This window comes from Botryllus schlosseri, chromosome 8, assembly GCF_051294905.1.
Source record: "Botryllus schlosseri isolate E-star chromosome 8, Bs_hap1, whole genome shotgun sequence".
NCBI classification, from domain to species: Eukaryota; Metazoa; Chordata; class Ascidiacea; order Stolidobranchia; family Styelidae; genus Botryllus; species Botryllus schlosseri.
This window is the reverse complement of record NC_137243.1, coordinates 19871453-19899333: the sequence shown is the minus strand read 5'-3', so window position 1 is coordinate 19899333 and position 27881 is coordinate 19871453. Positions and strand designations below refer to the sequence as shown.

Below are 27881 nucleotides of genomic sequence, written 5' to 3'. Positions count from 1 at the left end.
CACAGTTTTCCTTCACTCATCCCTGGCGACATCTGAGGCACTGCCTCACTTGCCTCACCTACCCCCTCGTCGCTGACGCATCACACCTTGGGTATGTGCAGCTGAAGTGACCATGTTTGGCTCCCCCTACCCACTTGGGCAGAAAAATATGGCGCACACTACGAATCCCATATATCAGTGCTCCCAATACGCCCCGGATGTTCAATTGTGACGTCATTAGTTGATTGACATGTATGGCTTATTGGGAGTTACAATTGAAAATATTGTGTCAATATGGCTCTTCGGTCGAAAAAGGTTCCCGACCACTGCAGTACACGAACGTGAACGGAAAGTTTGTACCATCCCTACATGCATGCATTCCCACGCGATAAACTGTCAACGTTATACATTGCGTTTATCAAACTCAACAGGTCATAGACTTCACGCGAGAGAGTTTATTTTTACGGGGAGTGACGAATTCCAATGATGCATATCTTATAAAATACCGAAGCTGACGCATGAATTTCCTGTCCGCAACATATACTAAGCAAAATATTTTCGTGTGCATATAGTTACAATTCCAAGTTTCGTCGTCGAAAATGTTTCCGAACACTGTAGTACACACCGGTCCTTATGAATTGGAGTTGAATGATGTTACCAGAGCAAATCTTATGTAATTGTGGCAGTGACCTGCGCGAGCGCCCACTCAGAGCACAGAGCCACAAAGTATTGAAGCTCTTTATCCGAGTATATAAACCCCAGTGGCATCTCGAAGTAATACATCGATCATAAACTTGAAAATGGCACTTGCATATCATTGGTTTTCTTATAGACACACGGTTTGAATCCAAGCCTCCTATGAGAGCACCGCGTATATGAATATTATATTGGTAAAAAGGCCCAATATTTATGCGTGATGTCACGTCGCGTGGTAATGTTCAAACCGGAGTATCTCCCGATATCTGAACAGGATTTGCAAAGTCTTTCGGAGGTGTTGTTTCTTGCTTTTTTATTCGTTTTCGCCTGATATATTTTTGCAGGGCAATTCCACCCAGTATGATCAGCAAGCATATGAGAGCGATCCCGATAGCTATACCAATTATCTTCGCTGGTTCATTTGCCAAATCTGCAAAATATCGAAGAAAACGATGATTCCAATCATGATCTCTGTCCAGAGTGTAGATTCGTCTATATAACAACTCGAAAATAACCATGATAGGCTCTGGGTTCATTAGTATACATTTTGCTGAGCCCAGAAACGCTTCCTCTCCTTACACCAGTAACAATTAGTAGCTAATATGACTTGAAATGTCACCAATAAATTAAAGTAATTTACCGTACGGCGTACTAGACTTTCCCGGTGTTACCCTTATAGTCGACGTGCTGAGATATTCCGTTATCGTTATTGTTGCTTGAGAACTGAGACCTTCGACAGTTGACACTGTGACATCTTGCGTAGAGGTTGCTCCACTGCTGTTACTTTCCGACGTGGCAGTCATTTTGATTTGCGGGGAGCGTGGCGGAGGTGTTGGCTCCGTAGTTGTTGTAGATGTCGTTGTGTTTTGTGCTGAAGAGTCAACATGATTAGGGATCCACAACCACGTACCTTTGATGGAAACTAGAAATCCGTATCAAATGCCAAAACGACTGCGTACAGAACGGGGCCACTGAATTGTCTTTAATAAAGGCCTAACTACAAAAGTTGAAAATTTGCTCATAACTCTCTTGAAATAATTTACAGTCATATAAATGTAATGCGGTATAACTATATATATACAAAAACACGCTGCTACTCTGTCTGTCGCATTATTATGCTAGAAATAAAGAATTTGGCATAGCGAACCCGTGTCAGGTTCGTGTGAACGCGAACTTTTTTGAAAGGATCGGTGTGAACGCAAACCTATGACGTCACCTGACGCCGTATTGCTAATTCCAACCCTACATTTTAGTGAAATGATACATTAATGTGTACACGAACCCTAGCGACGACACAATGCTGAAGTAGCCTACATGCTGACTTTTTAAACGTCGCCAAATGTATCAACTGGAGCAATCAAATGTTATAGTAATCCCATAAAATCAATATCTTTCGTCGATTTTCGAGCAATTTCGATGAGGACTTCCAAGGGAATTTAAGCTCTAAATTTTTGAGGTTCACACTCAGATTGCGAATTTGAACCTCACGTTCACACCATCCCTACTCAGAATATGATCAATTCGCACGTCTCGATCATGGCTATTAAGTACATATGTTGAAATGCAGACGCAATAAACCACAGTTCAGCAATGAACCACATGGAGAAAGCACATTCTCGACCGATCATACTCTGCGTGGGGTCTTGAATAAAAGCAAACTTGTAGTGTGGATAGGAGGGGACGAAGGCATAGAAAACACGTATATTGTATAATTCTATACTTTCGTTTTCAGCTAGACGTCACCAACAATACCGTATAGCCTTCTGCCATGATGCCGTGATAAGGGTACAGGTACGTGTAATCGTGTATCAACGGTAATTGTTAAATGTTCTACTGGTAATTGTATCAGTGTAAAATCAAAATAATAATACCTTCCACTAAAATGCCCGTGACCGCGAACAATACTGCCAACTCGTATCTTCTGGTAAACATTATCTAGTTTTTATTAGCATCAATAGTATTAGAACGGATATGCTAGATGTAAAATTAGAATTGCGTTAATATGTAATTGAAGATTTATCACATGCAATATTTACACTAGGGTACATAATTTAATATATATGTTGATGGCTATGGATACGCTTGACAGATAAGAGTTTGGAAGATAAGATCTCATTTTCTTATTCCGCATCAACACGAGCACCCAGATATCGGATTTTTCGAATTTCAAAACGGCGTGTCGCACCTAGGGTTGCATTGAATAAATGGCCCTTGTTTAAACATAATTTTATTGTTTTTTGGGGGGACATCGCGTCGCAAATCCTAAATTATGACGTCACAGTGAATTCCCCTTGAAAATAGAAAATATAGGGTGCAGACCGTGCGTACGTAGGCTATATCATGGGTCCGTGTAGATGGCGCAAAACATGAGGGACACAAATATACTACGTCCCATTCCTATTCCTATATTCCTGGCATTAATACTCGACATTCGGTTTAGCGAACTGGAGGAGATGCAACCTTTCGTTTGACGATTAGACAAATTCCTTTACCTCGTTGAGGAAAATGGTTGTGATGCACTGAAGCGCTCAGTGATCCCCTCCCCCTGTCTTAATTAAGGTTCAAGAACTCGTGTTCGAATAGCACCGTTCCAACTCAACTTGACAATACCACTAATTTGATTCTTACAGGGAAACCATGATGTAGCTAATAAGAGTCGTTTGGATACAATGCCTTTGTGATCTACTCGGCCAGAATTGAGCAGTAATTGAATTTTATGATATTTCAATGATAGTGGAAATTTTGTATGAACCCAATTATGATCTAACTAACTATGCCAAATTCGTGAACTGACAGTCGGGCACGGAGCGCATTTCATGGTAGGCCACGAGATATTTCGGTCGTCGAGCATTCGATGTCGTTCGCGTGCATACAAATGAATCAAATATAATAGTGTTAGTGGTTATTTACCATATCACGGTCACAGATAAACTTAACATGTTCTAAACAAGTGTCAGGTTTTAATGCATTTCCCTGCCACTCATATCGAGAGGGGTCAGGCGATTGTTCGCATTAATTTTACACAAACACGATTGCAGCGACGTACGCAGAAAGAATGGGTGATGGGTCACGAGATCCCTGTCGCCAAGAAACAGCTCCTATATCTATTTAATTTTTCAGTGCGGACACGGAGATTGTCAAGGGCTGCTTAGTGCTCAATCTGCCCATGTGTGCGTAGCGCCGTAAAACTCAATTAGAGTAAAATATCGGTATCGTTTAAAATAGAAGTACTAACTGAATGGTCTGCGAGTAGTAATGAGTGAAACAGATCGACATATTTCGAGAATAAAGCTACCGTTGGTTTCGTTTCGTTACAATGGTACATGAAGCACTAATTTCTCCTTCACAGTTACGAAAAGCTCGAGAAATTTGACACATAGGTTACCGCTTACAAATAAACTCTCTTGAGTAACTAGCCGATTGGTGTGAACTAACTATTCAATTGAGAGATAAAATGAAGGTATACTTCTTTCTGACTGACGATATTCGTAACATCCGATACATAGCTTGTTTTATTTTGCGACGGCGTCGAGTTACACTATTCCTGTAACACGATTAAATCTCGCATTCTGCTACTAATTATCACAACAAGTTAAATATCCTCTGGTGTCATTAAACATTCAGTACTCACAATGGCAACCGACAACTTTGTCACGCCTTTGGTTATGATCTGACTCATAAGTTTAGATCACACAGAACACGATGAGAACTCGGATGACTTCTGGATTACGTGAGACCCACCACATCTGAAGATTAGCATCGAAATATAATTTCGGTCTTAGGACTCTAAATAGCCTTCGATGTCCACCATGTGACTGAGATCGAGATTGCTGATATTCAGAATTAAGAGTACAGTACGAAAACGAATATACCGGAAGATGACACCATTTCACACATGATAGTCAGAACCTAAAAGCACCATGCACGATGAAATCGTGATGCACGGCAGCAGAACGGCATGACTAGCTTATGCCATTCCTTAGAGATATGTCTATGCCCTAAAGTTACTAAACCGGTTACAATGTCAATTATAAAATCTTGTAGCTGAACTAAATGAACACCGGAAGAGTGATGTGACTATTTACATATGCATATAATGCGTAGACGTACATTGCTGCTCCCAATGTAGCGGCCTACATAACAACGATTCAATTCTTCATTTCCTGACCGGCTCTATGTGAAAATGTGTAAACCACATTTGATCGACATGGAATTTTTCTCTTACAGAAAATAGACTATCCTGCGTGATTACTCGACCGTCACATCATAGCACGAGAGTATAACTTGAAGAGGTTAATGTTTATGTTTGTATGCTGTAGCCGCTGGCAGAATAACAGAGGCGATGTGCACAATTCGGCTTTGGTTGCTAACTGATTATAATGATTAAACCACTTCTCCCTAAATGAGCTTGGAAGAACAGACCTGACAAAACTCTAAACATTGATTTCGCTGGCGTTACGTACTGGCAAGGTAAAGCCGAGACATTATTGAGCCAAAAACTACTTGAAAAAATGTGGTCATGGGTACAAAATAATGGGTTATTCATAAAAGCAAATGTTGAGGCATACATTCAAGAAACCAGACAAGTGTTAATGTCGTTGAAAGCTCAAGCCTTTTCGAAAACTGCCCAGGTCTGGCGCCCCCCATATTTTACGGAAGGTAGTAAAAAGGGGTAAGAGTTCGGTCGGTCTTTTCGGGTTGGGACTTCACTATTGGAAATAGCTTGAATCGCGCCCGATGACCACTCGACTAATTAACGCTACAATAAGTGTATGTGCTATATCCGGGATCAAATCAAGGTTGTTATAATAACCATCGGGTACGGGCTTTCACTGTCAAAAGTGATGCAGTGCCTCTTTCTTCGATTTCGACACGCTGTGCGCTGTGCTATTAAATACTTAGATACCTTTTCTTCAACGTCCCCTATACCGCCCCCTGAGCACAGCACCCCTTCATATCGCTCCCTGAGCGTTTCGGCTCCCTTCACAATCTAAATCGCCCCTTGGGGTGCGCTGGCGACAAGGTTAGGAAACACTGCAATACAGATTAGATCAGTGGTCGGGAACCTATGGCTCTTTTGCCCATAAGATATGGCTCTTTGCGAAATTTTCATTTTTGTGCTTAATTTATCAATATCGCTGCACGAACAGTATAATTATTCTTGTGGCAGTATAAAATGTCTTTGAGAGGTTAATACATTGGCGAATTCGGGGCTGGGGGCTCGGACCCCCTTTTCATAATCCTCAAATTTGAGTTGCTGTCGCGCCAGCGACTAATATCACTCACGCATTCGATGTACCCACCACGAAATCTTCGATTGCACGATATGTTGATTGATCTAATTTGTAAGAGACTAGGAGACATGGCGACGCCTGCATCACAATGCAGTTTTCAAATACATATTGTCTTCCTAATCTACGGCGAGAAATGAACTACCGTGGATGAGACTTTCACAATTACCACTTCAAATTACAAACAACGCCATAGCTATCCACGTTCTTCATTGATAACGTAGATTTGTAGTCGATGTTAAAATGTAAGCGTGTGGCGCAACGTTATGTTACAGCCGAATACTTTGAGAATTGAGAAGTCGAATCGGAATCAGTGCGACGATTACATTCGATTAATATCAGTTATTATAAATTCTATGATGTTTTATATAGCCGTGCCTCACCTATGCCTTAACTCTCCTTTCACGCTTCATTTTCGAACAATAAATACGCAAGTTGTGTGATTTTGGTAGTAAAAATGCTCATAATCTAGTTGACATGTGAGGCACTACCTCACTCGCCCCCCCCTAACCCCACGTCACTGACACATCACACATTCCAGTGGGTATGTATACCGCTGCATAGTGACCATGGTTGACTCCACCTACGAATCATAGGTCCTCGCATTTAAGATTAGCACCAAGACGAATCTACGATCTCGTATGACTCAAGAAAGTTTCAAATTTTGTATGAAGTTCAACCATAACAATTATCAACCAGCCTACAAAGTCATCAGGAATGCAATGCAACACCACAAGACGCATTTACTGTAAAACCGCATGTAAAAACTAGATTTCTACTTTTACTATTACGTCTGTTGGAATTCTAAATGATACTTATCTTGAGCTTTGCAAAAATATCACATGCCTCTCAGTGCAATACAATTAAAAATATATAACTTGCAAAAGATCTATGTAACTCAAGTTTTGCATACTTATCACTTGAATAATGACAGCCAGCATGATTAGTACGAGTTTTTGCAGAGAAAATACGGCGCAAACGACGAATCCCATGCAGTGATTTGGAATTTCCACTAACATGACGTCACGAATTTTCAATTGTGACGTAGTAGTTGATTGACATGTATTGCTCTTTCGGAGTTCAAATGGAAAATATAGGGTCCATATGGCTCTTCGGACGAAAAAGGTTCCCGACCACAGCGATAATGTCCAAGCTGTGGTAAGCAAGCGTATTTCTGACCTCACAGTCTGTCGTATAGTGGTCTTGCGGAAGAGACACATAGGATATTTAGCATCATTTACTCATGGCTTAGTTACAACATGATAGTACAGTAGGGTTGTTTGATACACAGATGTAGTCAAGACGAAAATAATATTATTTTATTCTGAGCGCCTAAGAACTTTTTTCGATCTACATACTGGTTCGTAAAACTGGTTACTGTCAATTTTTTTTGGAACAGAACCGGCTGAAAATTGGACTCTTGTGACATAACCGGTTGACAATAAAATTGATTCCAACCTCTGCTATCTACCCATTCTTTGTTAACTTCATACCATACCCACTCCATCAAAATAACTCTGCGTTTCTGTGTCGTCTCTCAAATAGATGCAGTGAACGTAATATTATTTAAAGAGCGCAACTCCGATTGAGGTCAACTCCAGAATTCCTACCTAAGTGTTGGAGGTTTATCTATAGGCTCCTCCTCGCCATTTCATCGGTGTAAGGGTGTCTTATAAAAAGCCTAGAAGTGGGCCGTGCTACAAGTCGACAGCTACGGAATAAAAATGATGAAAATTGGCCTGGTGTAAATGACCATAGTACAGTAGTCGACAAACACCACGAATACTACAAACAACAACAAATGAGCGCAACTAGGCTGATACAAAAATATAAATCCCAGTCGGAAGAAACTAGTATTCGCTTTAGGCGTTACGGCGTTACAATGATTTATTCTCATAGTTATGTATATCTGTGCTCTGACATATCCTCTTCGGTACCATCTTTGATAATAGAGCTATACCAATATAATGCTGAATGCGAATGAAATGCATTACAAAGTTGCCATCGAAGTCATTTATTTGCTCAATAATCACATAGCGTAATTCCGTTCTTTTTCCAATGTAGCATAACAGGTGAAAATGAAAATCAACGACAAAAGTATCGGACTTCCAAGTATTTTCCGGTGCGACTGCAAGGATCCCCAAATACCGCGTCAGAAACTTGGACTTGGCATGACGTCTGTGAATTGCATTTCTGTGACATGATGTTTCCGCTGGACTCAGCGCGACAGTTGGTGACATCTGGTCCGTCGTTCGGGCATCTGTAAACAAAATCATTAAAGTTGTATAGCAATATCACTGCAGACAACAACAGATCGCTGTGGGCGATCAACATTAGAAAGAAGTAGACTGCGAGCAATGCGAACCAAGTTAAACTATATAAGGCCTTTTTGTGTGTTTTGTGGCGATTCATTCCCGCAAAATGCTTTTACATATAATGTAGTATAGGCGTCCTATCGAGCATGCAGCACAATTAAAGTATGAAATCTAATAGGCTGGAAAATTGTAATACGTATTCTAGCATCAAAGTACTTGGTGGCGCTTTTCCTCTAATGAAAATGAAACGCGCTACGCCATTCTTTATTCGATGTTCTTTAATTTCCATAATTCGTTCACCACAGATCATACTTTGGGGAAAGATATCTCACGTAAAGCACTAACATTCCAAACGCGGTATTTTGCAATCGCGCTTCACGCGCGGCCGAAGCCTAATTCTCAAATCGGAATTTGACGAGCCCGGACCAGTACAGGGCTCATGCACTTTCGGTCTCAAAACCAATTTTCTCCGTAACACTGTAGATAGTTTGGTCCGTAAGTGCACGAGCCCCGCAGGTCCGTCAACTATTTGTTCCGGAATCATATCGCACATGGAAGAAAAAATTGAAAATGTTGATATTTCTCGTAGATTTTCGACTTGCTGAAGCTGAACTATGTCCGGGGTGGCAACCAGACCCCCAAATTAGGATAAATCATCGTTTTATCAACGTAAAATCCCCTAAAACAATTAATACACATTAACCCTTTTGAAGGGGGTGTATCATATCTGATATGGCATGCCTCTGTGACCGATTTCTTCGTGTTGACACGCCGTAGGCATCGTGTACTTAGTTTTTTGGAAAGCTGAGATTTTTCCGATTCATTTGATACCTTACTCAAAAATTTTAGTTCGCAACGAAAAAAAAAATTACGAAAACCCGAAAAAATTAGTTATCACCTGAAATTTCCAGATATTTTCCGAGTGGGAAATTTTGTCGAAAATTCTGCCAGAAAATCAGCAGTCAACTTGTACGGTATTCCGTGCAACTTTTCATCGTTTCGAGCATCAAACCTTGTTTTGGGGAGGTTTCTGAGGGGTTTTGTCAATTTTGGTCACGCTTCGATGATTTTCAAGAACATGGTCAAGTTCAAGTACAATTTTATGCCGAAACATGAGTCATAAACTGGTTTACAATGCCTGAAAATGGTTGGATATGACAAGAGAAAGTATTCTTCGTTGTTTCATGCAATAAACTGGACGGTAGGGGTCCGATTCGGTATTTATCTGGAACTTGACCATTATGACCACTCACTGACCACGCCCATATGTGAATTTTTCATCTATTTTTGATTTGTCGATATCGGGAAAGCCGCGAAGTTTACGGCCGTGGTTGACGGCTTGCTCGAAACCTGGCAACGGTGGCTACGCACTGAAGCATCATTTTTGACTCTCTGACGCCATCCTGGGGGTCAGCCTTGGAAAATGAGAAAGAGAAAGAGATTTTTTAGAGAAAAATTTTGTTTATTCAGTCTTTAAAAAAACTTAGACATGTCATTGGGTGTCGATCGATAGCGGAAACGGTATAGGGCTATACTCCGTCCACTTTTAAACTGCAACAGACCATATGCAAGTCACGGTGAGGTCACGGTATGAATTTGAAAAGTGATGGTCAATGGACGATTTTCATTTTTGCTCTCGGGCGCTGCCATCTTGGCCTATGGTTGGCCAGAGCTGAATTGAGCTTCATAGGCGCAGGTGGCTATTTTGGAGTAGGTTACGTTATTTAACGCCATGCGTTTTCGCTTTATGGTGGTTCCGCGTTTTGGTGCAAAATAAGTATTGATAAAATACTCATCAATACTATACAATGTTTTTGAGCGAAAAACCGAGCTGGTTTACAGTCGTTTTACAAAGCTTTCTTGTGCCGGTGTGTGACAACTTTTCACTCACAAAAGTCGGGGAACAAGCAAGGCCCTGTGGATATGCAGCTGTATCACAGCTGTTTCAGTTTTATCACCCAAGTATCAGCTGTATCACTCAGGTATTAGCTGTATTACAGCCAAGGCGGCAATGACTCTAGTCATGATTTTCTGATGACTCGACTCGACAGCTGTATATCCACAGGACCAACAAGTAATACCAGATAGACTTTGAGGCCATAGCATAACCCTATCTGTGAAATAGTTGGTCATAACTAGGGCTGGGCAAAATCGGGTACCTGAGTGATTCGATTCTGAATCACGTAAAATGCTTCGAGTCGAGTCGAGTAATCGAGTATCACTCATTATGACGTCACAACAGAATGTAATATGTCAAAGTTCAAATATGTACGTTTTATGCGACCACAAAGACTATAATTCCTGTTATCCATCATATTAAAGATTATTTGGTATTTTTCCGACCACTTGGTGACAATGTTGTGGGATGATCACGGCCTCGGAAATGTGTTATTTCCAGTAATGTTCGTAGCTTTGTACTATATTCTTCGTATGCTACGATACGGCCAATCAAGGTTTCAAGGCTTGCTCAGTGTAAAATAGTATCGATACTTTAATTCTCGTTAGTAAATTATCTTTCATTGGCGAGGAGCGTATAATTGCAGTACTCGAAAAATCGTATTATATTACTCGACTCGAATCATTAAAGTTAATACTCGATTCAGATTCGAGTACTCGAATCATTGTGCCCAGCCCTAGTCATAACGCATATAAAGTAGTGAATTTATTCGACTAATAATCTTTATGTTTTATCTGTACAGGTTGATTTGCAAAGTACCGTTAAAAAAATCTATAGCCTATTTTATATAGCTTATAGAAAATCGGATATGAATGCAGATAAGGGACCGCGGACTGTGAAAGGAAGATCCCATGTGCACTGTTGTGTTCCAAAATGCCACATTGACTCAAGAATGACGATGAATTTATCTTTTCACAGGTTTCCTGTTAAAGAAGAAACAAGGAAAAATGGGTATTGCTAATCAGTTGTGGTGTGTGGCATGTCTTCTCACTAACTTCAGGGGCCCGTTGTTTTGAATATTCCTACCATGTAACTTTTCTCCATTACTTTTTATGTAGTTTCTAATGCATCAGGGACAAGGTCCTTTGTTGTTCCTAATATGCTATTATATTTTGCAATTTGGAAACTAGTACCTTAGCAGTTGGCATGTACTTTGTCTGAATTTCGCAATCTACGGTAGCATATAGGCTAATTTGTTTGAATTACATTTCATGTAGTTTCTAAGGAATCTGGAACTAGGTCCTTTGTTGTTCCTAATATGCTATTATAGTTTTCTGATTGACGTTTATCTGCGCTGCTCTATCTGCACTGCCAATTGTCTCTCTCTTCGCAGCTAGCGATTGCAAGGTCTGAAGGAAACTTTATTGCAAGGTTCAATGACGATGCGTATATTCACAAATCCTCTAGCACACCGAAGGGAGGATACACACAAGTCTTGAGGCATGGTTGACTGCTATTCTATAATAGCATGCAATCTTTTCCTTTCCCATCTGTTCAATAAATGATCAACTTTCGACAGTTCTGTGTGTTATTTATATTGACGAATTAGGCACGTAGACAATGGACGTAGCCAGTTATGCAGAGCTATCCGGGGCACAACTGGAAGTGAGGGGTTTGGTGTGTGAGAACACCATGGAGACCAAAGTATGAACCCGGTTAAAATGAAAGATCTTCGGGTCGCCGTGACCCTTTCATATCCAGCAAATGGGTTGGGTGTCACTGACAGTTCTAGGCAGTTCGTCATCAGATCTTGAAATAATGTCCATCGTTCCATGGTCCACGGCGTTGTGGTTGGTCAATATGGCACATCTGCACCTGGAAAATAAGAATATGCGGCAGTATTTTGTACTCGTATACTTAAAGCTTCGTATAATTCGCTATTATTTGTGAACAATTTCACTGCTTATACTTAGCTCTACAAGTTATTGCTTTACCAATATCACACATTGACGGCAGCGAGAGGCAGGGTTGTAACCAAGTCACAAGGCTCCGAGTCACAAGTCAATCTCACTTTTATGTTTTTGACTCGAGTCAAGTCGAGTCATTTTCAATTCCCACCGAGTCAAGTCCGAGTCCAAGTCAGCGAGCAGAGGATCGAGTCCGAGTCATAGTATTATGACTCGAGTCCGAGTCCAAGTCAATGTGTTGACTGCTCAGTTTCCAGTTAAAGTCTTCCTAAACCCACTTTTTAAACTCTGTTTGGTGATATTGAATGGTTCGCATTTATAATATATCAATTTTCCTCACTTTTAGCAGTTTGTGGTCGCATTTTCAAGCACCAGTACCAACAAACGAAATCCCAATAGTGTGTTGACTTCGAAATTACAATGAAATGTCGGTCTTCGCCGTCTGGATCTCGAGTCAATGACTTGCTTCGAGTCATGCGCAATGACTCGAGTCCAAGTCGAGTCAATACACAGATTGACTCGAGTCGAGTCGAGTCATTTCCGTATTTTGAGAAAATGACTCGAGTCGAGTCGAATCATCCGAAAATCGTGACTCGAGTCTGACTCGAGTCGAGTCATGACTCGAGTCATTACAACCCTGGCGAAAGGTAAAAAATTTTAGATACAATTTTTCAAGTTTAGAGAATATTTCTTTGAATGCAATCTCATCAGTATGAATTCGGTTTATGTAGACCTTTTTAGAAGGCGTGTAGACCACGAAATCACACCATGACAGTCCTGTTAAAGCCGATAGGGTTGGTGCTCTCGCTTTTCAAATGGGAAAAAAAGTTTGCAAATGGGCAAGAAAGTTTGCAAATGGTAAAGGATTTACTTTGCAAATGGCCAAGAAGTTTTCAAATGGGCAAGGGTTGATTTCACTTTGCAAATGGCCAAAAACGGTCAAAAATCACGAGAGGGTGGAGTCATCAGCCCCCCCCAGCTGAGCAAGACCGAGATGGGTCCAACCAGATGAGCACCAACCATACTCGTTAAAGCTAGTTGGCTCATGACCTGATAAAAGTAATTGTCATTCTCTTTGAGAAAATAGTCTATTGATTGTCAATTTCAAATTGTGAAGAGGGCTTTTTCTCGACAAGGTATTAAAACTGCTCTTCGCCTGCACGTAGAAAATTGCAGTGCCGTGATATGCTGAAAATACAAATAACTAGAAACTTTGATTCAACATTATATAACATCACACTGCCTGCAAAGTGCTGTACATTACTCAACACTGCAGATACCGAGATGATCAAACTCATTACTGATGCTACTTGCGAAGTCATTACTACTAGTTCTCAAATAAAACTACGGAAAGGCAGCTGAGAGCCAACGACTGAACTGCTTGAAAATATCCACCAACGACCTATGCCGATGTAAATTTCTACATACCTCTAAAATCTGTTGTATAAGACTCAGCGAATAATTTATATCCTTTATATTTGTTATTTCCACTGCCCCTCGATTCACTGGCAATCCGCGTCTACGTCAGCAAAACTGAACGTGGGTAAACCCGTCAACAACTCAGAATATACTAGTTCCATACTCTCGGTTCGATTACTGTCTAACTAAAATGTTCCTGCCATTTGTGACATTGGAGATAAACATTGGCATCAGTGCATTTTGGCAAAATGCAGTTCAACGGATAAGGATTCTCAAACAACTAGTGAAGAAATAGGGTCCTGAATTTGCTAGCAATGACATGAAATCAGTCATAAGGACAGTAGCAATAACTAAGAATTCATACGCTCGCAGTAAAGCGTCGCCAGAAAGGCAAAATAATGAGATTGCCTTTGCTGACAATGCTAGCCTTATGGAGGCGAAATCACTCTGGCCAACCATCCACAAGGGGCGCTAAAGCGGTGAGAATCGTCCATTCTGCAACATATGCCCTCCCCTCAAAAGGTTTAAGACTAGTACAAGGAAATGCCATGTTGACAATTTGTCAACGTATGTGCCGATTAAGTTATCTAAAATCTCTGTTCTGATAACGATTAACTTTCGGCTCGGCCCGCCAAAATATTTTTTACTTCTAATTTGGCCCGCCGGGAAAAATAATTGCCCACCCTTGGTCTTCACCAGTGGTTCCCAACCTTTTTCGACTCATCGCCCCCTTTTAAAGCTCCACACTGATCACCGCCCCCCAAATATTGGTAACGAAAAAATGGGTATACAAACTGGGATCACCGACGAGTCGACTACTAAAAAAGGTCAACTTTTCGGCTCGACCGAGCGAGATAGTTTAATGGTTATGCGTCCGGCTTCTCGTGCGGTAGGTCGTGGGATCGATCCCCGGCCGGGTCATACCAAAGACTCGAAAATTGGTATCCGCAGCTATCCTGCTAGGCGCTCAGCAATCACGGATAGCATGGAGGAGAAAAAAAAACGGGGACGCAGACTAGATGACCTCATGGGGCCGTATCGCAACTCCGTCGTCAAAGCATCTCGATGGTGCAGGCGAAAAAGAATACCATATCTCTCTCTCTCTCTCGACCACGAAATTACACGTTTACAGCTAAATTTTCGTGTGTTGACTAAACAAAAGTAATTTCTTCAACTTGACTCCAATCAGAATCGTAACAGCACTTCGTCAGCCCCCCCAGACGTTGGTCTTTGGCCCCATAGGGTGATAAACCAAACCCCAGACCCCCCTCAGACCGTGGGCTTTTTGTTGCTTCATATCAACCATACCCTATTTCATGTACTGTTTGGCTAGTCACCGTAATTCGCCTAAACGCGCGAAGCGCGACAAATTTATATAATTCAAGTCTGAATCGGTTAATATGGTCGGGAATTGCATGCATATTGCTATCAATTTTTATACTCTTTCTCTTCACGTATTCAGATTTACCGGTAGAGCTGAGTGTGATGTGTTGGAAAAGGTAGGACCCCTAAATAATAATTAAACATCTTCGGGCGGACCCGTTGTTATATTGACTTCGTTGCCTGATGCTTTGTCGAGACCTCCTATATATGTTATGTCAAAATATATGGAAATCGCCAAAGCGTAACAAACTGAAAAACGCACATGATTTCAAATTGGTATTTCTTAACTGGATAATAATTTTTCTCTGCGAGATGTCATGGTAGTCCTGTGGGGTTCAGATCGACGCCAGCCATTGAGGCGCCTATGGACAATTAAACATATATGTATATCGAAGTTTTCGGTCTGCACAAGGGCATTCTTTCTCGGACAAGGTCTTCTCGCTGCTGATCGATCTGGCATGCTTCTCGGAGTCGTATGTTACATGGCCTATAACTTCATATGTCTTGATGCGTCGTGGCGCAGTATTGGCCGATGCAGAAGTCTCCATTTTCATAAATCATGCGTATTTTGTTAGGGGAATGGTACCCCAAAATCAAGATACAGAAGACAATAATAAATCGCGCGCAGCGCTAAATTTTTTTAAAAAAAGTTGCTTGGATTTCTAAAAATTTATCTATAATTTATGTTAATTCACGAAATAATTTTGGGTCCCTTCGAGTTCTCCCCCCAAATTGGGCGGTTTGGGGTGCGGCAGTTCCGGTCCTGACTCCATATAGCCGTTTTAACGCGCCATAGCCCCCCTATCTTTCCTTCCTTGTTTTCACCCCCTATCGCCCCCTTCGTTATTTTCGCCCCTAGAGGGCGATATCGCCCACGTTGGGAACCACTGGCTACACATATAGGATTCAGTGTACCGAACTTATTCGAAAATGTATCGCGTGGGGTGGCAGAATGTATTTCTAGTAACACGACGCCCATACAGCGACATCTTCGGAGGTCGCGGGTTCGATCCCTGGCCGGGTCAGACCAAAGTCCTGATTAGTAATACTGGTATGCCTGACATCCCCGCTTGGCGCTCTGCATTACCGGGATAGCATGGGGGGGGGGGGGGGGTGCTGCAAGACTTAGAAAGCCTTACTACCTTACCAGGCTATATTGTACCCTCATGTCCCGCGGCATATGCACATCATGCATCCATGGTATGCATATGCACAGATTCACAGTCCCACTCACGATGTCATTCTGAAAGGATAATATTTTGGTGTAATAGTTTCTCGACGATACAAGCCCTTTGTCAGACCCCTAAAACTAGTTCACTGACCCCAAATGAGTTCGTGGACCACAATTTAAGAAGCCCTGCTCTAAAGGCTCTACCATGGCTTTATCCGTAATTAATTCGACTATAGGGAGCTGTCATGTTGGTGATTATTACGAGTTAAAGAAACACTTGTTTCGGGTCATATTTTGGTCTTTGTATCCGCGACGGACGATAATCTCATTTTGACAGGGCAGGTCGTTTCAAAAGGCACTATATCGACGTCACAGCTGCTGCTGCTACAACTGCCTGTTCTTGCAGCATAACAATCCAAAAGGGAGTCTGACTATATGTTAATTGTGGAATGTGATTGATTGACCTCGCCAAGTAGTTTTGACTCCTTCCATATTTTATTTGTATTGCAATTCTCGGCCAATAAATGATACTGATCAGTGGCGTAGGAGCATATGCTGCCGCCCCTGACTTTCCTTGAAAATGCCACCCTAAGTAGACTGCTGTAAATTTTGAAATAGTTTCATGCTCAAGCAGGATTTGCAATAAAAATAATTACAAGTAATGTGCCGCGTCTCAAAAGTTTTGTATTGATTGAGAAAGAAGCCTCACTGCATCAGTGTTAAGGCCAAAAATAAAAGAAAAAACTGGACAAAAAACGTATTAGTCAAAAAAAGATCAATTGCCGCCACATTATTAAAACTTTTCGGCCTTTTAGCGAAACAAAATCAGCGAAAATATCTCCAAAATCATTTTTTTAACGTAGTTTCTTTCTGTAGAAAGAATCGATAGAGCTGATAGCCGATCATCATTCATGTTAAAACAAAACGACTTTATCATTTTGAGCTTTCAGAAACTCCTCTCAGAGCTCGCAATTGAAACGCTAATGGTGAGATAAATTTTCATACAAATAAGCGTAAATATGGTGTCGATCAATTAGGGGACTAATCTAAATTAACATTTGTATAAATTTAACCACCACCTGTCATTTATAGGTTTACAATTAAACGTTTACACGCCAGGACTGGTTCACCTTTCACAGTGTTCTTGGTCTGCGGGACCAAATCGTATCGTAACAAATTTGCTCATGATTAGCCATCTCTCCGTGCTGTGTGCAGTGTGCACTAATTCCGCCGCCCCTGGCGCAGAGCCAGAACCGCAAAGTGGCTGATGCTACGCCACTGACACTGATCTTGATACTATTGTCAATGTACGAAAGGACACGAAGATGATTTAAGTAGGAGGTCGTAATGTACAGGCCATAGTCAGCGGTGAAATATCTTACCATTTCATAAAGACTTGATCGATATCACAGCATTTGAGCAATGGTGCGATTTAGATAGGCTACTATTACAGGTACTATTATAGGAGGCTACTGATCATGTCATTGTCCAAGTCGAATGCCGACTTGGCGTTCTGTCTTCGAACAAACAAATAACTTTACAATAGTGTCATTAATTATTATTGTGTCACAGTAAAAGAGACGTAAAATCGAAAAATCAGCACGTGCAACCATTGTTATTATTGACTTGTGATCTACGGGGAATTCCATGCGAAGACTACACATGATGGATTCATCGAATGCAACTTTCAAGCGAAGTCAAGATGTATTTGTGGTACATTATAGGAGCGACGATATATATTTAATAGTCCCGGTTAATATGGAATACTGCGGCTAGGAGCGTGAAACATGTCAACGGTTATTTCAGTTTGACAATCGTTCATTTGTCACATTCGTATTATTACCTCTGGAATGTGTATAGTACGAGAGTCATTAAGTGTCGAGGAATCGTTCCGAATGCGAGCAAAACGGAAATTCGTTAACTCAATACCAACGGGTAAATTTGATAGGATTGTTAAATCTAGCAAACGAGACCCTGTCGATTCTCGATTACCAATGCTACATTAACGAAACCGGTGGAATGCCCGCGAATTTGTCAGTGGTTTAAGACTGTTTTTGCCGCGATGAAAAATGCGTTTGCAGGTGTTGTGACAATCGACACTATTAACCTCGTTTTTTAAACGTCTGAACAAAATGCCGATCGCTCATTTGCAATTCAGTATTTCGTATTTTATCAGTGCCTCCAATTAGCGAGAATCGACTGGATACTGGACAGCGACACGCGATCTCCCGCATAATACCGAATAAAGCCTATACCTCTGCTTTCACCATCCAGCTATTTCAAAAGCATGCACATATTGCACATGGACTTCTATAGATTCTATATCGGTTATCATAGCATTGATACAAGTATAGTGGCGAGTACTATTATGCCGTGATGTGACGGATACATTCCTACACTTTCTGTACAAGTTTGCGGGGAATTATACGCTGATCCATCTTGAACTTATTGCAATTATGCTTGTCTATGAGCCTTCATTTTGATGTTAGTAAAATGGTGTCGAAAATGACTGTTCACAGTTACAGAGACGATGTATAAAAGTCTATGACCAGCAGAACTCAAGATACATCCTTGTCTGACGGGTATTCAATTCCTCCGTGCGTTTTACGTCAGTCTGCTAGAATTCCCTTTCCCGGTTTTCAGAAGCGGCCTTAGACGGCTTTAGACATAACTGATATTCCTCATTTTAGCATTCATATACATAAACATATATAGAAACAAACAACAAGTGTCGTCTATTATATTTTTGTGGCGTATTTAGAGGTCAATCAGAGCCGCAAGAATGCTACCTAGCGGAGCCGCATGTGGCTCCGAGAGCCGGGGTTGGGAATCAATGGCCTAAACGCACCAGAAAAAAATTCTTTGGTGAGAAACACACTATTACAACTTGGTATTTCCATGTAGGTGCATCATTTTAATCTGCAGTTCGCGTCTGTACTGTGGGGATCAGATTGCAAAGGGCGCTACCATGAAGCATAGCATTGAATCGCGCGCAGCGCGAAGAATATTTCAAGATAATTTAAAATTCAGTTGATAAAAAATTCAATTTGCCTGTCGACGGTCGCCAACGCATAGCCTACTAATTAAATTACGTGTCACGGCCGCACAAATTACCTTCTACGGCCGCAGGCTGCCCACCCCTGCTCTAGCCAGAGCAGCGGTTATCGATCCTTATCGAAACTGTTTGTATAGAGACGCGGGACTCATTATCATGTAAGACCGGAAAGTGTCTGCAAGCCGCTGTCTCATGTTTGTTTTGAATTGACTTTTGTTTAAAATGCAATCCTAGTTGAATCTGATTGACTGACTTCACCAAATCGTTTTGACTCTTTTCTTTATTTTCATCAGCAGTTGTTCAAGTAGTCAAGAAAGCTACTCAAGTAGAAGTAGCGACGAGAAAATCTACGCAAGTATGTGTAGAAGTACTTCTTACATAAGCAACCTAAAACTACTTGAAGCAGAAGTAGAATTGACTGACGTCAAATCTAATCAAGTAAGTAAGTAGCTGTGAAAACGATCGTAATTCGTTCATATGGACTGTCAAAAGCTGCAAAGGGAGCTATGCGGAAGGTGTAGAGAGCTTGATTCATAATAATGCAATGACAATTTTTGACAGGATAAGCAGTCGTCCACACCTTGGGATGTAAATGATACTATCAATATTGAAATGCGATACCAATCCTTTGTTTACTCGAAAACCCCGTTTTTGAGAATATTATGGCATAGCGCCGTCCCCCATATTATAAGGCCCCTAGTTCAGTCGAAAAGCAATACGGAGAAGTTGTGTCGGATACGGCTTTAACACTTTGCGTATACGGTAATTAACACTAGAACTACCGGAACTTCGAACTACCTAGAACTACCATGTGGCTTTTTTGACGCATGGTGAATTTTTTTCGATTAAATGCATTTACCGGAGCTAAAAATCAGCACAAATCTCAACAAACGGCATCAGAAACCATTGGTATTGCGCTCACAGTTACTTGCAATATTTTACATACACCTCAGTGCAACACTTATAAAACAAATCGCGGTTTTTTGGTGTAATATATAAGTGTTGCTCTGGTGCGCATTTGGTATTTGAGCACGTTCTTTAAAAATTTAGAGTAGGTTCCAGATCCGCTTTAGCCACATCATCATTGTTGGTTATTGCTGACATATCATAAAGCTTATCAGATAAGATTCGCATAATGCAATTTCGCAACTAATCCACGATTTGCATATTTTTATAGTATCGGCATTTTGGCAAGTAGAAGATCATTCACATTCTAAGAAAACATGCACGGACCATCGTCGACTTGTTGGAACCCTCATAGAATACTGCCTTGCAACCTGACCAATAATATCCCCCTGGTTTTGTTTCGTTATAACATTTAACCGTCACTGGTTTCCTGTTTGTGTTGTTTCTGAAGGAAACAGTTACCTCCGGTTGTAGTGAACTCAATATATATGAGTACAACTTCGATCTCTACACTGGCATCTCGCCGTTACGCTAATCAACAAGATGATAGCTTTGAAAAGTGTGGCTACATGAAGCTGCCTGTGTTCCTTCTGGTTCTGGGTAGCTTCAAGCAACTTTTGACAATAGTGTGGACTGGGACTTCGTTTGCTTCTCCAAGCGTATACAACCACATTCACGTAACATTGTTTCGAGATGGATTACATCAGATTCTTCATATTACTATGCTTGGCAAATGTATAGATTATGGAAGAGGTGTCCTGTCCTATCCTTGCCTATATGTGAGAGGCCCTTGTACAGATACTTGGTAGCAGCAGCGTCCACCATATGGCATTTTACCCGAATTATTTGCTGGTATTTCGACCATGGAATGAACGAAAACAATATTATCTTTATCGAGTCCTCACCTTTTTTTACTCCTTATGTCAATAGAAAGCTCATGACTTCCATAAACCTGTTCTTCGAGAGGGCCTGACTGAACATAATGCACCCATGCCCTCAGTCCTCATATGCGTTCAATTCACTAGATTCAGCTCACTCTCCCCCCGAAGATCCATCTCGTATACCGGAGCAAAGGCCCTTTGCCCTTGTACAACCTTAGTATATTAGTATGGACAATGCAGATGTCGGCTTGGTCTAATGGTACATTTCAAATGTCATGTCCTGTAACACGCTGAGCTTCTGAAATATAATATTACAGAGTTTTGTTGACTCGGAACGAGGAAGATCCAGGGCCTTCTTTTACAAGGGATGTTGTTGCTAACACAGTTAGACCAAGTCGATATTAACAACGTTCTGTTGTTACAAACGGCCTTTCTGCGTTTATCAGATACATAACCACTTTCAAGAATATGAAACCGCGATGCCTGAAGGTAGAAAAACTGTAATGAGTCAACAAAGCCACTCGGTAGTTCTAGGTAGTTCTGTGTATAACTTTTTTATTTGTACTAGATGAGTGATGAAAATCACAGGTAAGGTGGCCTACATAAAATAAATAAAAGTCAAGAAGTTTCAGCCGAACAGCGTAAGATTTGACTGAATGCCATCTCTTCAAAAATGAAAATGCGTCAAAAAAGCCACTTGATCGTTCTAGTGTTAAACATATGGGAGATCGTAAAAATGCTATGTATTGTATAGCTTTATGTTCGGAAAATACAAGGCCTTGCTACACTTGCTTTTATACTTCAACATGTATGTTCTCCAGACAAAAGAACTTAAGCCATGAATAGAACTCAACGTATAATACTCGTAATTGAAAGAAAAATACAATTACTACTAAAAAGCGGAAAATATATTTCATGTCTTTGGTCCAGAAAGTTTCAACGGTGGTCTGCTAGAACAGGTCTAACGTTAGAAAAAATTTAAGTCTACTTTTCCAGATCAGGACACGTCATGGACTGCTAAGTATAATAGGAAATTGCTAGATTGCGAAACGGTAGTTTCAAACGTTATGTGGGGGCCATATTTACTGTGATGAAATATTTGATAGGGGAGACCGGGGTTAGTTGTTACGGGGGAACATTGTTACAACATCAATGGTTTGTTTATTTGCCGGGAGATGGCGCACCATTTTTACACAGTTTGCTCGGCTATTTGGAGAGTACCTTCTAACGAAGCCTGGCTTGCGAAATGTGCTTGCAAAAAGTTTTATGCAGGAAAAGGTGTATTGAGGGCTATAAAGTAAAACTTTTACTAATCGAGCGTCGCTGGTGCATCAGTGGTTGCGTGCGACCGATATATGTTTAATTTACATCGATAGAAAGCGGACGACCTGAAGTTTAGTTTCACAGTTGACTTAGTGCTGTTTGTTGGTTAAGTAAGGCGGCAAGTAAGCTTAAACAGGCCGTATTCGGCGGGGGCACATTTTTACGGTTGTAACAACTAGCCTCAATCTTTGCATGAATATTTATGATGTGTGATTAGCATTATTATTAATGAAATTTCATCCATCCTGGTAGGGTTAGCATTATTTCAACCAAAATCTTTGTGCAGTGACATTAAAAGCCACACTAGACCTACACCACACTGAGTAAGTGATGAAAAAGTTGAAGACAGCTTGGATTCTTCTGCAATTACTTATGAAAATGTATTCAATAACCTGCTCCTATCTTGTAGATTAATTCTGTTTTTAAACTATATATTCTCGGCGATTATGGTGAGGCATTACAAAAAAAAGACCAAAAGAGGCACTACACCTATGATGGTTATGGAAGAAGCTGCAAGAAGAGTGATTGATTTTATCAAAGTTGTTCGATGTACAAAAGAAAATCCTGTGTTACTTTTACTTGATAATCATGACTCGCATACGTCCATACATGTGATTGATTACTGCAGAGATAATGGAGTTGTGTTGCTGTCGTTTCCTCCTCATTGCTCCCATAAGTTGCAGCCTCTGGACAGGAGTGTTTACGGACCCTTCAAAAAGTACTACAATGCTGCTTGTAGGGCATTATTGAAGACCAATCGGGGTCGTCCAATGACAATGCTTGATATCCCTGAAATTGTGAAGCAGGCGCTTCCATTGGCAACAACCTCAGCCAACATTCAAAAAGGGTTCCAAGTGGCTGGGATATTCCCATTCAATGATAATGTATTTGCAGATGAGGGATTTTTTCCAAGCTACACGACCGACAGACCCATGCCAGAAGAGGAAAATATGCCAAAAATAGCAAATACTGATGAGAATTCTGCTGATTCAAGCAGCGCTGTAAGTGCACCAGAAGAATCGGAAGAGACTTCTACTTCAAACAGCAAGGCATGCGCACCAGAAAACTCTGAAGAGCCTGCAACATCAAGTAATGCAGTTGGTACACCAAGATCAATGGAGAATGCAGTGCCTAGTTTTCCCACTGGTATCAAGACAACACCAGAGATGATTTGGCCTTTCAACAAAGCCGCACCCAGGCAGAAAAAAATTGGTGGGAGAAAGAGGCGCCGCTCCTCCATCTTAACAAGCACTCCTGAACGACATCGCCTCCAAGAGGAGCACTTGGCGAAGGAGGCAAAAAATTCTAAGATTGACAAAAAGAAAATAACAAAAAAAAGCAACAAAAAGAAACCTAGCTTTCACTGACGAAACAAACACAGATGCTAGTAACAATCATTGCCTACTGTGCCATGACACATATGACAACTCTAGGTCTGAGGAAGTATGGGTCAAATGCAATGGATGTCAAAAGTGGGCGCATGAAGCATGCAGTGATCGCTCTACACCCTACGTGTGTGATTTTTGCAAGGACTGAATGACTTCTTTTCATATTTTGCTGTTTCGTTTGATTTTTCTTTCATTTCGTTTTCAATACACATGGTTACAACAATGCTTTTATTATGGATATAGAGTTTTCAGCTGACAATTTTAATGTAACAACTTGCCTCCTCTCCAGTCACAACTTGCCCCCATCTCGGGGCAAGTTATGACAGAAGACTCACCTGTTTAAAATGCAAATATTTCCAAACGTATAAGAGCTTGAAGTTCCATTCTACTTTGTAAAAGTAAGTGGATGATCAGTGTAGACAGTGTAACAAAATCATTTGCGCAGGACGAGTAGAAAAGCCATGAGGCCGAAAATGGGCAAAATCGTAACAACTAACCCCGGTCTCCCCTATACGCGACAATGCGGTGTGAAAGGAACCACGCAACCCGGTATCTAAATTATATTTAACGATACTTTCGCTAAATCATATTTGTCACACCACATCTACTGTGCACGAAGCGCTACGAAAATTCTGGGTATTTTGCGACTTTTTTGAAGATTAAATATTGGTACTACGTGAAAACAGCCCCAAAATTCGTTAGGCTATATTTCGTATTGGGGGATTAAACTACTCCTACTTGACAAACTGAAAATAGCGAAAAGTGAGTAAGTAGTTCACGAAATATCACGAAGTAGAAGTAGAGGTGGCAGAAAAAAGATCTACTTGAGTAAGTACCGGAAGTAGAGGAAACTACTTGAGTACTTCGATAAAGTAGAAGTACTTCGTTACGGACCACCTCTGATTTTCATTGTATTGCAATTCTTAGTACCAAAATGATACTGATATTGGTGATATTGTCAATGTGCTAGAGGACACGAATGAGATTTACGTAGGAGGTTGTACAGGCCATGGTCAGAAGAAAATAAATTTTAATTTCATAAGAACTTGATCGATATCACAGCATTTGTTCAATGATACGATTGAGATAGGTTACTGCACTCAAGTAGTATTAAAGAAGGCTACTGATGATATCATTCTCCAAGGTAAATGTCTAATTAGCGTTGCAGTCTCCGAACAAACAAATATTAATTATTGTGTCATAGTAAAAGAAACGTGAACTCCAAAAACCACGTGCATTCATTTTTGGATTGTGAGCTACAACTAAATTCCATACGAAAACTACACAGAAAAGATTCATCACAAGCAACTTTCAAGCAAATTTTAGAGTTGTTGTGTGGTATTATTTATTATAACAGCGACGATATTATTTACTAGTATAATTTTACTCAACATGTTTTTTTCCATTCCAGGCTCATTCAGTCGAATTAACGGCGACAAAGCTGAGTCCCCCACATTTCTTACCAGCGCACCATGAAATTGGTGACCTGCAGTCATCGATCGTGGCAAATGGCATCCGCACAAAGGGATCGTCTCACAATAGAGAGGAACCATTTGAGATAGTGCTGGATCTTCTCGCCTGTTATTGTACTTGGGGCCACGCACACTGGCGTAGCCCGGGAGTGGCGAAAGGGGCGAAAGGGGCGATCGCCCCTTCCCAAACTTTTGGAAAATTTTTGAAAAATCAATAAATATAACAGTATTTTAGGACAGATGAATGCAGCCTGGAATTTTTCTTGGCGCTTCGCGCGATTTAGTGGTCCACTATCCATGCATGTCTTGATTTTATTATCGGTATCTTGAAAATAGATTCTTTCTCATATAATCCACCTTATGGAATTAAGCTGCATTCTCAATTATGAGAATACAACAGTAGAATACCAGTAGACACACCAGCGTGGCCCGAGGTCGTTAGGTTGATTGAGTCTAGGGGAGTCAGTTCAGCTAGCATGGGGGTTGGAGACTGTTAGCTCCGGCAATTTCCGTAACGGTACATACGAAGACATATAGAGTAGGCTACATGCGACTCTGCAAAGTGCGCTCCCAAAATGATTGACGGCCTTAAAACTGACGCATGTATTCCGAAGCCGTCGATATAGATTTTCGGGTGCTTGAACAGCAGGCACCTAGTGATTCTGTCCCTGCAATCAGACCCCTCCGCCATAAATGCGACTACCACAGGAAAATATCGATACCTCCTGTTAAAAAATGCTAATTTGAAATCGCACAAGTGTGATAAAATGAGTTTTATAATCTGGTCTAGTATGTATGAGCGATTCCAATCTTTAAGGGGGTAAGGTACTCCCAGATCATCAAAATTTTTCATAATTTTTTTTATTGCAGAATTACAAAGTATGAGACTAGCTCTTTCCAAAAATGTAATCATCTTGCATGATTTCAAGCTATAAGTAGGGTAAAATTTCATTTGAAATCACTCATTTTCGTAAAAATTCCAGACCCACACCCCCCCCCCATATTTTTAACCAGCTCAAAATTGTCACTAAAGACCACATCCTTATAATTCAAACAGTTAATAAAAAGAGCCATATCTGTAATCACTCAAGCATGAATATCATAACATTCTCTGGCAGCCAAAGCACGAAAGCAGTTGTAAAGCACTCACAAGACACTGTTATTAGCTATCCTGTTGTCGGTGGCTGATTTTTGAATTATTTTACTTATCAAGATAATATTGTTAGAAAACTGATAGTTAGTTGTGATTTTACAATGAGCGGGACAAAGATAACAACAAAACAGGCATTTGACCAGAGAAGGAGAAAATATTATGATAAAGTCATTCGAGAAAAGTTTGGAACTTTTATCTGCTTTGAAGTCTGATGGTGGTGGATGGAATTCAGAGGAAACCTTTTTCCTAGCAATTCATGCATGATGCTGTTATTCAATGTATTGTGACTTGCCCTGGCTGTGGTCTAACAGGCAGGGGCTATTGGCAAAATATCCAGCAAGGCTTTGCCACAGAGATTTGCATCGGAGTGTCGTGCTGCAAGAAAGCAATTTTTCGTCAGTTCACCTCATCAAAAGAGATGATGTTGAACAGGAAGGCAAAAAGCATTGTCATCACCAGATCAACACCAAAGTGGAGCCAGTATTATCATAATGCCATCGTAAATGGTGCACCAGATGCACAGGAAGCATCGAGGAAGTATGGGCAATACTGATGTCCAACAGCTCAACTCTAGAAGAACCGATGCAAGGCAATTGTGATGAAAAGAGGTGCTTTTATTTGAAGGCAAAACTTGAAGATGCTACCGATCCAATCCGCAAGTATCCGCTGACATCCAAAATGTATCAAACGGTCAAACCCGACTTCAAGGACCTTGCAAGTATTGAGCTTTTTTCAAAGTGCATGACCTTGCAAATGCAGAATGCTAAGGGTTATGCAACTCTAATTAGTATTGGAGTGTCATGATGAAATTGATCCTCAAAATTCTATGTTTGAAAGATCACGGGGGAAATATGGGTGTAGTATCTTCACTCACACCACCTGCAATCGGTAATTTGACAATGTCGCAGTATTCTTGATATGTTGTTTCATCTTTACAACATCTAACTATTGTCCAATTCAAGGTTTGTAAATTTTTCGAATCTGGTATAGCAGTTTTGAGTAAAAAATCATCAAATCACTCATACTTTTTATGACTGATTTTGCATTTAGGCTCATTCAATTGTCTTCAAATTTGGCTATGTACTGATTAAAGCGTGCCTGTACCATTTAAAAGCAACAGATTTCAACTACCTGCTCTACTTTTTCAATAAAATATTTTTCAATTTTCAAAGTTGATTTTCTCCTATTTCTAGTTTTTGTTAATATGGTGTCACGGGGAAAGGGAATTTTGATATCAGAAGACCTTCAATCCTGATCAAACTTGGCTCAGTACAAGCAGTAGGACTGTTCTACCTGCTGAAACTATTGTTTCTTCTATAAGAGTTTTAGTGTACTTACTTTGCTACTTATGATCTGAATTTTATGAAAAAAAATCGAAAATTCGGCACCGTACCAGTACCAAACACATATTTCGTAAAATTTTTCGAATAATCGGAAGTTTCAAGCGTTTCAGCAGGTGCTTAGAGGCCTCAGGACACTTTATGAAGCATTATTTAGGTTCTCTTGGCATCCATCGAAGAGACAGGTGTTTCCCCGTGCTAACCAACCGATTCACCAATCTCCCCCCCAATTCGGGCCCAAGGAA

The 27881-nt window shown here is 40.7% G+C and overlaps 1 protein-coding gene and 1 long non-coding RNA gene across 2 annotated transcripts in view; one reads left to right on the top strand and one right to left on the bottom strand.

Annotated features, from left to right (window-relative positions):
• The window catches only part of LOC145445032 (uncharacterized), a 361778-nt gene that overhangs the window by 194867 nt on the left and 139030 nt on the right, over nucleotides 1-27881 (top strand). The gene's annotated exons all lie outside the window — the stretch shown is intronic.
• Nucleotides 420-2696, bottom strand: LOC145445177 (uncharacterized). Its single transcript, XM_080323319.1, has 3 exons — nucleotides 2547-2696; nucleotides 1316-1546; nucleotides 420-1105 (listed from the first exon to the last, which is right to left on the bottom strand). The coding sequence occupies exons 1-3, from the start codon at nucleotides 2605-2607 to the stop codon at nucleotides 918-920; spliced, it is 480 nt and encodes a 159-aa protein (XP_080179445.1). The 5' UTR covers nucleotides 2608-2696; the 3' UTR covers nucleotides 420-917.

What these genes read in the sequence shown, in the direction of transcription:
- LOC145445177 (XM_080323319.1), bottom strand. Translation starts at nt 2,607, where the DNA reads ATGTTTACCAGAAGATACGAGTTGGCAGTATTGTTCGCGGTCACGGGC. An exon ending in CACGGGCATTTTAGTGGAAG is followed by an intron (nt 1,547 to 2,546) that starts GTATTATTATTT and finishes TTGACTCTTCAG; the next exon opens with CACAAAACACAACGACATCT. An exon ending in AAAGTCTAGTACGCCGTACG is followed by an intron (nt 1,106 to 1,315) that starts GTAAATTACTTT and finishes GATATTTTGCAG; the next exon opens with ATTTGGCAAATGAACCAGCG.